Source organism: Crocodylus porosus, unplaced genomic scaffold (assembly GCF_001723895.1).
Source record: "Crocodylus porosus isolate Cpor-Errol unplaced genomic scaffold, CroPor_comp1, whole genome shotgun sequence".
NCBI lineage: Eukaryota > Metazoa > Chordata > Crocodylia > Crocodylidae > Crocodylus > Crocodylus porosus.
In genome coordinates this window covers 223,878,451-223,888,413 of record NW_017728886.1, presented here as the reverse complement: position 1 = coordinate 223,888,413, position 9,963 = coordinate 223,878,451, and the positions used below count along the sequence as shown (strand labels likewise).

General features: G+C 42.3%; 1 protein-coding gene across 1 annotated transcript in view; it reads right to left on the bottom strand.

Annotated features, from left to right (window-relative positions):
• Positions 1–685: 685 nt before the first annotated feature.
• The window catches only part of LOC109316488 (carbonic anhydrase 3-like), a 28,165-nt gene continuing 18,887 nt past the window's right edge, over positions 686–9,963 (bottom strand). The window contains exons 4-7 of the mRNA XM_019544659.1: positions 8,754–8,846; positions 6,660–6,725; positions 4,217–4,372; positions 686–2,409 (exon numbers count right to left, since the gene is read on the bottom strand). Coding sequence (XP_019400204.1) covers positions 2,290–2,409; positions 4,217–4,372; positions 6,660–6,725; positions 8,754–8,846 — 435 coding nt within the window. The 3' untranslated portion in view covers positions 686–2,289. The remainder of the gene's footprint in view (positions 2,410–4,216; positions 4,373–6,659; positions 6,726–8,753; positions 8,847–9,963) is intronic.

The following is a 9,963-nucleotide window of genomic DNA, read 5'->3' as shown; positions in this document are numbered from 1 at the left end:
AATGAAACAGGAGCTGGGTAGCACAGATCAGAGATGATCCTGCCCTGGAGTGACATTAACTTTGAACCACATACCAAGTGCTGGGAACCACTCTAAAAAGGTGTTAAATCTGTACAAATCCAGGGATTAAGAGCTCCAGAAGTAGCCCAAAATTACTGTGCAACAAAGGTCTTCACAAAAATCTGTGCACAGAATTCTTGTCCTATCACTTTTCAGTCTCCCACCATTAGAAATAAAGACAAGACCACCATTTCTATGAGTATTTATTGGTTCTCTTAAGCTGGATATGCTCTTACTTTAAGTGCAAACACATAATCTTATTTTACTGCTTGAACAAACAAGAGATGAGAATACAGTCAATTGCATTTATAGAATAAGAATCAAGTTCTGATCTCAACACTTGCATACAAAGCTCAGGTGACACTGGGACCAACTGTATCTACATATGAGGACAGAATTTGGCTTTGCCATGTAAGACGTGTTGCAGTAGAAAAGTTAGCTCAGACAACTCTCATGTTAAAGCCATTTTCATTCATTAAAGGAGAAGCAGGGATTCAGGAAACTAAAGAAAGCTTAGGGTTTCACAAAATTTGCCTTATTTCAATTTAGCACAGCAACTGAAGGGTTCATCCAGTTGCCAGGACAAAGTTGATTGTTGTTAAAACAATTGGAAGGAAGAACCCTCCACAATTCTACACTCCTTATTTAAGCACCTTAGTTTCCACTTTTCAGCATAAGTCTTTCAACTTAAATATATCTGGGCCATTAAAATTCCTTGCTTAATTATCAGTTTGATTATAGACATGTGGAAAGGACACTGATAAATGGAACAGCACAAATCTGCCTTCAGTTATATCCAGGATTCCTGGGATTCTAGTGGTATACCCAAGAGCAGGATTTAGTCTATAATAAATTCAACAACTCAGTTCTGTTGGTTGGAAGTCTGGTGAAGAACATAAGGATAATGGAGGAAGCTTATTTCTGCTTATTTGTAACCAGACCTCCCCCCCCCCCTTTTTTTTGTCCAAAATATCAGGCACACTACCATAGCAAAACTTGACTGAAGGCACCCTCTTTGACATCTGTCAATAAAGTGGAGGGAGGGAGGATAAGCAGATTTCATTTGCATAGGCAATACCAACACCTCCAGGGTGATCAGTTTTGTACATCTGGGCTATAAATTAAGTTTGAAGTCTTGGCTTTCCCCCCCCCGTGCCTCAAAGTTATCCTTCCTGCATGACTAGAGGTAGCAGATTTGTACTCCGCTTGCCCTGTGGAACCATACCCATGCCAAATTGCTGGAAAGAGTCAAGAGGCAAGTGCTCCTATTTAATAAACAGCTGTTTATCTACATGCCATTTGAACACTCTGTATCCCTAACAAAGACCCAAATGGGGAGTGTCATGATAAAGCTCAGAAGATCCCATTGAGAGTCTCTCATCATCCAAACACTATTAAAATCAAAATTGCCAATAAATGGGCAGAACTTCAGACCTGATCTTGGAAACAGCAGTGAGGATGATAAATGACAGTGACATCAATAGGAAAGTTCCTCCCAAGCAGTTAAATATCTATTATTCAAAAATTACTAAAAGCTGCCACTTTAGTGGAGTCTCAAAAATTTGGACTCTGCATTGTACTTGGAAACTGTGTGGTGCTGAGGCTATACAGAAGCAGCAGCATCAAGAACGCAGAGCAGTAGAATTTTAAATCACTAGACCAGGGTGGTGGGAAGTGGAATAGCAGCAGTAGCAAGACAAGAAAAAGTAATAGATTTGGCAGAAGCAGCAGCAAGGCAAGAGAGAGATAGAGATGATGCAGAAATGGCAGCAAGGCATCTTTTCAAATCCAGGCAGCACTCTATCCTTGCTTTGCCCCCAGAGCTGGGGGTGATGAATCCACCTGACTGCACATCCAGGCTTTAGTACTTTGCCAGTCTAATACTAAGGTATAAGCGAGGTCCAGAGGAAGAGGGAAGTGGCATGTGTTTGTCACATTACAAGCAGGTAAGGAGCATCAGGAAAAGGATGACTGCAAAAAAAAAAATAAATAAAAATGCCCTGAAAGATGTTTTACTGTTTGCAAACCATTGATCCACTGTTGCTGCCTTTTCCTAAACTAACAGTGCTCCTCCCCTGAATAAGTCATCATTCTATATACAGCCCGTGCTTCTGCATGGGGAAACTATTGTCAACTAGTGCCTGTGGGGGGGAGCAGAGGACACAATACTAGCTAGGCTTTGGCATCTGGGGATTTTCTCACTCAAACTTCTGCAGAAATTGGATGTTTCTATTTGAAGGAGGCTCTCACGACCCTGCCCTTCAGAGGCTGTGGAGGACGCCAGTTATCCACCAGGGGACAAAAAGGTTCATTCTCAGCATTCATGGAAAGGCTCCGCAGCTTTGCCATCTACAAAGACCCAAAACAAAAAGGTTTGCATGGAAACATGGAACATACTTGGGGCAAATCCAGAGCATGATGCCTCAATCTGGGGATTAGGGAAGAGTTTTCTTAGGAAAGTCATAGGAGAATAGAGCTGAAGCCTCACAGCTTGAGAAGCCCTTGTGGAACTTTAATTTGGTCTAATAAAAGATATCAGATTCACCTAAAGAACCTTGGCTACATATGGCAAGTCACTTAGCAGAAGATACTGTTTCTGGCTGCTTCTTTGGGATACTCATAACCCTCATAAAGTCTTTACAATGCACATAGGATGATCATGTCTTGTGCAACTCTGGTGCTTCACAGGCAAGCCATCTGCCATGACACTACCCACCATGAAAGAGGTAGAGGACAGTGTATATAGGATGGCACTAGTTGTGCAAATATCATGCTTGCACAATTAGCAATAAAGTGTGCATCAACTGGATTATTAATCTGAATTACTGATTAACCCAATCATTTTTACTAACCATTCCAGTGAAGGGATGAAATGCCATTGTGGAATTGGCTACAGACTGGTTCCAGTTTGTGCAAGATCTGTCCAAGGGGCATAAAGAGGTAGCTACTTGACTAGATGGGGTAGGTAATTCTGGCCTTGTATCTCAATACATTTAACCAGGATTTAGCATAATCAATTAGTTTCTGCATTGAGGCTCTTACAGGGGCTTCTGGAGGATGAATTTGTTTTGTAAGATTTAGAGAACGAAAGACCCTTGTGGCCAGCATGCAATTTTAGAGAGCATTTCAAATTTCCAAAGTTTGGGTTTAGTCCGACATGGAAAAAGAGCCTCACAAAAATAGCTTGGGGAACATCCTCTTTAGAAAAGAAACAGTTTAAGCTTTTTTCACATGCTCCTAATTCCATCAACTGATCTTACTGCAGAAGTATCTAGGCTAGTGGCTGGGTATAGGTTGTAGCCTTGTTGGTTTAAGGACATAGGCAGACTAAGGGTATTTGTACCCAAAAGTTTGAAAGGAAGAATTTTTCCAACTATTTGAGTTGGTCTAAAAGATACCAGATTTACCCAAGGAACCTCATCTGCCTAGGCTACTAACTCACAGAAGCCTAGATGCATCTTCAGTATCTCTTGTTATTTGAGGCAGCTTTCTGTTTTGTAAGGCCTATGTGAAATAATGCATCTGAGCCATCTCCAGGACCATCCTTACCAACAAATCAGGGAACAAAAAGGCAAAAAAGGAGCTAGCACCCTTCTTTGAGATGGAAATCCCATCCATCTGATTCCTCAGCCTGTACTTATTCCCCACCACACTGCTATGCCATCAAAACCCTAACCTTCATTCCTTGGTCATCCCCTGGCACCCTGTGATACCCTACTCCCAAACTATTTACCTTCACTCAATATGGAGCTCGCTGGCCTCTAGACAACCTGATTTTTCCTACCAACATGGTCTGGGAAGCCAGAAACTGGAACCAAGAGTTCTCAGAGGCAGCTCAGGGTTACCATTTTTGAGGCCACCCATTCAAGTCAGAGAAAGATGGAACTGGGGCATGTGAGCAAAGTGGATGCATGTGATACTGTGCCCATAGAAGACTGAAGTCCTATACAGCACTTTTGGCTTGATAAGAGCATGACTGGGACTCCAATCAATAAGGTTTAACAGAAGGGCTCAGTCAAAGTTCCCCACCACTCTATTCCCCAGTACTCCATACAGCTCTAATGGACCTTTTCCTTACTGGAAGAGAAGTCAGAATGTGTCATGTACATCATCTGCTTACGTCATGGAAGTGAGTGAATCTCTAGCTTCAGTTTACCTGGTCTGGGCTGACAACAACAGGCTCCCTTAGAAGAATCCAGGTGATACACTCTTCACAAGGCGGTGTAGTGAAGGAGCCCTCATAGGTCCAGTAGTCCCGAGACTTGGGGAAAAGGATTGATGGATCAAAATGATGGAAAGGAGCTTCTTTCCCCTTAAAGAGAGAAGATAGAAGTCTTTTCAGCAACCAATGGAGATCCCAATCCTTCTCAAATGGGGAGTCAAGTTACCAAAGAAAAAGAAATAAACATCCATATACAAGGAGAAATGTCTCCATCTGCTGTCACACAACTTCTCTGTAATTGTAGCTATGAAAATAAATGATGTTTCTTGGTTCAGCTGGCACATTTTAGTGATGTGCCCTAACCACTGAGTTACTGGGCAAACTGGAACAGTCATTGCCTTAAGAACTATTTCCCCCCCCCCCCCCCCCCCATGATTATCAAAGCCATGTTTTTAATGAAGAGAATCTGGGCAGTGTCAGCAGTCAGGGTAGTGGTGCCCAAGTTTCCAGGCTCTCCTCCTTTGACAGCTTCTGTCTTCTGCCCCTGGGCACAAGGTGGGGTGGCATAGGCATGGGAGCATTGAGGACCTGGGACTCTGTACAGTACAGATGCACCAGCATGGTGAGGAGTGGGGTGGGGGAGAGATGACATGCAGCATGGGTGGGGTGGGGATGGAGGCAGGGACCACAGTGCAGTGCTGTACAGACAGCCAACCACTTATGAAGTTGGATAGCCCTGCACTAACCTATCCTATCCCTACATCACTCGCAGCTGTTTGCTCACAAACATGCAGCTCCCCATTAACTCATGGCACTTCACAAAGTACCATGAGTTACAGCAACTTCTCCTTTCCCCCCCCACCCCACACCAGACCCATAAATGTTCGCTGTTGGGGTGGGGGAAATTGAGATCCATTTTGAAGACAATCTAGGAGAAGCTGCATGTCTGTAACCTCTCTCTACTAGTCCTGCTGCCTCTACCTTCCCAACTCCAGTGCTAGCTTCAGGATGGGATGGGGCTCCAGTTTGGGGTTTGCCCAGCCTGTGCTGGAGGGTGGGGGCGGGGCTCCAGTCAACCCCCTCCTGCACTGGTTGGGAAAACCTCAGACCAGAGCTCCCTTCCCTTCCCTCCCTTCTCCCCATCTCATCCTGCAGACAGCCCTGGGGCCAGAGCTCCACAGCATCAGTCCAGCCCTACTTGTGCACAGGGACAAAAATTAATGAAGGAGCACTAGATGATGGTTTGTGTGTCATGTGATCAGTCACTTTTAAAAAGCACTCTGCAGCCAAGCACTTCTGTTAAGGCACAGCTGTGGAGCGCTTTCAAGGGACTTACCATGCAACAGATATCACTTCCATCAGTTCCCTTTTTTCAAAATCATTGTTATATAGCATCTCATTTTATTTTCTCAGGTCAAGATCAAATCTTTCTCTGCTCGTCTCGAATGGTTTCTTTCAGAAGAGCTACAACCCAAGTTTCCATTTGTGATGTAGAAGTGACTAGATTCCACTATCCAAAAATTGAGGGGTTTGTTTTAATATGAACTAAAAAAAGTATAACATCCAATAGCTAAAGCAATGCTTCAGATGCCACATCATAATAGAATAATGTTTGCAGGGGAGGGGGTGGGGAAGAGAAGAGGGGGTGAAAAAAATTGCATGTCTAGACAGAGTGAGTGACATGGTTAATATCATATGTACAGTGAAGTGTGAATTCTATTAGTATAGAATAGAAAGGATCCTGAAGTTGGTCATGGACTACTAGTTTAGGCAAACATCCAGGGAGTATTTCATTCTACTATGAAAAAAGCCTGATACTGTAACATTTCTACAAACCCCCTGCTATAGGAGTTCTGCCTCTGTAGTGGGAATGGAGCTAGTTTCTTAGACAATGAATTGGTCTGAAAAACACTAACCTACAGATGGCAATGACATTTGTGCTGATATAAAAGAGCTGGAAGTCTCCAGCTGCTCCTTTTCATAAGGAAACTTCATCTTAAAACTGGTTAGATTGGTTGCCCCCAGTATTAGTATTATTACTGGGAGATTGTTCCAAAGGAACCCACTGATCTGATGGCTAGAAGTCTAAGTTTCAAGCTAAATTTATTTCATGGGTGACTTGCATGCATTTATGCCAATATTACCCTTTTGTTTAAGCAGCTTGTCTCCCCCCACCCTCCCCCAATCTGCTTTTGCTCCCTAGATTGTAGGTCAGAGGGTAATTTCAACACTGGCAACCTGACAGCCAATGAATCCAAAGCTGTCATGAAAAGAGTATCCACTTGGAGAAGAGACTCCAGTCCATGTTCCTCAGAATGTTCTAGCTGCTTACACATTGTTGCAACAGTGCAAAGCAGCTAGACAACTGAATCCTGCTTCCGATATAGTTCTGCTATTATCCAGTTAAACCTACTGTAAAACCATTTATTGTTGTTACCTTTGTCTTAATTTTATCTATTTCTTCAAGAATTCTCTTCATCTCTGGTTTGGGAGTATTCCCTATCTGTAAATAGAGAAAGCACAAGAATGTAGTTATGCCAGATTATTTTTCTTCATCTCTCAGATGTACAAATGAACTGGACACATCCCTTTAACTGGTTTAGCTGTCAACATTCTCCGAAATCTCATACGAAACAAAATGTTTCTAGGATAGAGGGAATATCTCAACTATGGTCTTGTATTATAGGTTGACCTCCTTCTGCCCACACCAAAATCATACAAGTCTCAGTTGGATCATACAAGTCATCATGCAGGGTCATTAATGCCATACCCTGTGTATGGGTTCTATAGGAAAGCTATTATGGCCAGTACCCAAAGCCAAATAATATGGACTCTTCTGTTTTGCCACTCTTAAAGAAATGCACAGGGTCATTTGCTCTGCTACCACCATACCACAGCAAAGTGGTCCTGCATAGCACCCTTAAGGGTAGTGGAGCAAATGACCGCACACCACATGGGGAGCCACTGCAAAGTCTAAAAGCAGCAAGAAAGCCTTGGGTGCCCAACTCTTGGCAGTTCATCTGGCAGGATCCTATCCTTAATTATTTGATTCTGCCATGGCATTTTGAACCATTGTTGGCCTCCCAAGGACATTTCCCCCCCCCGCAAATAAGTGGATAATGACAAAGAGCAAATAAATACTATAACCATGGGATTCTGTGTTTCAGAAGAGGATAACAATTCACAGGAAGGCTTGGGCAGCAGTGTCTAGAAAAGCAAGATGAAATAGTGCACTGTCATAGCATAAATAAGACCTCCAGGGTCATCAACTCCAGTACTGTGCTATTACAGGCACTCATATCACATAGCCCTTTTTGTATGTTTATGAAGCCAATTCATCCAAACCTTCCTCTTACAATCCTTATATAAAAGGAACCAATGAAGCTTGGCAAAAGAAAAGACTATAGCCCTAGGTTTCTTCTCCCAAACGCACCAGAATTTGGCAGGTCAATATTCAAAAGTATCTCAGCAAGTAGGCTGCTGAAGTGCGACACTTAAGGTGCTTTTTCCAGAAGCTTTAGCAGATGAAATAAGATAGACGCCATTTAAAAACAGCCAACACTCTTGATACCTTGTTCTTATTAGAAGGGCACAAAAAAACATAAGAAAGGAAAGTTAATAAAATCAACTATAGAAGTTTTCTTATTCTGATGGACTTGCACCAAACTGCTTACCAAGTTTCTCCAATATCTTATTGATATTAAACAATCAAATACAGTTTTGCTGTTTGTCTATTAACATAAAGGACTACATGAACTAAACCTTGGATCAAGTTTCAGATTGGGAGAAGTTTGAACTTGGGCCAAATCCAAAACCCATCTCTACAATGGCTTGAACAGAAACCTTTTATGTCAACGAGAAGGTTTTGATGATGATCCCCAATATAAAAGTTTAAAGATGAGGCCTAATTAATTGATATTAATGATAAAAGCACTGCCTATCCTATCAAGGAAGAGTTAAAAAAAAAAAGAAGCTACGTGAATACTGGTGGCTATGGGATAAGCTGCCATGAACGGTGGAAAGAGTGACCTTTCTGGGGTCAATAGCCTCTCACCATGAATAGCATACATCCATCAGTTCTATCAAAAGTGTCCATGCAAAAGGTGTGGACAGTGTTGCATGCTGCTTATTGGCAAGTTTTAGCCTCCAGGGAAGTTTAAGGCAGCTTCCTGACATACAAGTCAGTCAGCAAGTAACAAAGCAAAGCCGACTGCTCCTGGGCAGATGCATCATTGACGCTGCACTTAACAAGCAGGAGGAAGTGCTCCCTCAGTTCATATCACAAGCCAACGTCTGTGGTGCCAATGCAGCATGTATGACTTGTTCAAGCCTGTTAAAAGAGAGCCGGGGATTAGGCTCAAAGTGCTAAGGGCGTATGTGCATTAAGTTATAAAATAAGCCCAAACCTCATAAAAACCCTCAGTCTATGCACCATTCTAAATGTCTTCCCAATGTGATGCAACATACAATTTTCCCCTACATTTGCAAAAGAATAAAAGCAAAGTATAATACTACCAAGAATAAAACTTACTTGCAGAAAAATGCCAACCACAGCTACTCCATCACGTTGTTTCAAAGCTCCAGCAAAGTTACCATGTTTTGGATTCCAGTGCACCATGTGAAGCTGAGGACCAAAAGGAAGCTGAATTTTATTAATGCTGTCAATGACGATCCTGCTTTCCTCAAGCATTTGACTGAAATTTGAATATATGGAGAGTGCAGGACTTGGCATAAACATATATAAAAGTATATCCTATCCTTCTACAATTCCTCCTTGTGCTTCATGCAACTACTATTTGTCAGTCATTTGGCTGCATTCAAAAACATGGAGATTGGCAAAACAGAAAGCTTGCTTCAAGTCAGTCAGATAATGTAAAAAGAATGTTATACATGCATCATGCACTGTTGGAATTACCCATTGATGCATTTAGTCTCAACCAGATTTTCAGGGTTGAATTTTTCAGCAAAAGCCTCCTGATTAAGGGGTGCTTTATAAAATTACTGTGGTGCAGCTCTTTATTCACCTCCCTACAATGAAGCAGTAGAAAAACAGAGCTCCAAAAATAAAAATAAATATAAATTCAATAAAATAAATCACTATTTTACTTTCAGGACATCTTTCAATACATTTTTATTTCTTCTTCTAGAGGCACTCTAGACCCACTTCTCTTTGTATAGCTGAGAAAACCACCACCACCACTCTGGAATGTCAAAATATGTAACAGGGTGTCAAAGATATGGCCTGAAGAACTTTATTATTATCTGACCTGAGGCACTATGTGTAGGTCTCTGAATGAGCCTGCATGCTGCACAAGGCCTGTGCTGTACTGGCCCCATGTGCAGCATGCAGGGCCAGTCCAGGTCACGTGCTGCTCTTCCAAGGAAGACGCTACATATGCATAATCTAGCATGCAGGTCTACAGTCCCCAATTAGCCCATGCTATTCATTCAGTGCATAGGGCCTGAGGAGTGTGACACCCTGATGAACAGAATATTTCACTAGTGTTTATTTCTAGTTCTGACTTTCTAATGAAAATGACAAAACAGCACAGGGATCCAAGATTCCCTCTTCCCAGAGGAGTGTCCTAATCATTGGGCCCCATACTGCTTGTTCTTCTAGGACTCTTGCATTCTTGTCAATGCACTGGCTCAATTTCTTGGTCAGAATGGGGTTCTCAGCTAGCCAACTGTGTAACCCTGTGGCTAGAGCACTCTCCCAGGAAGTGAGAAAAAAAAAAAAA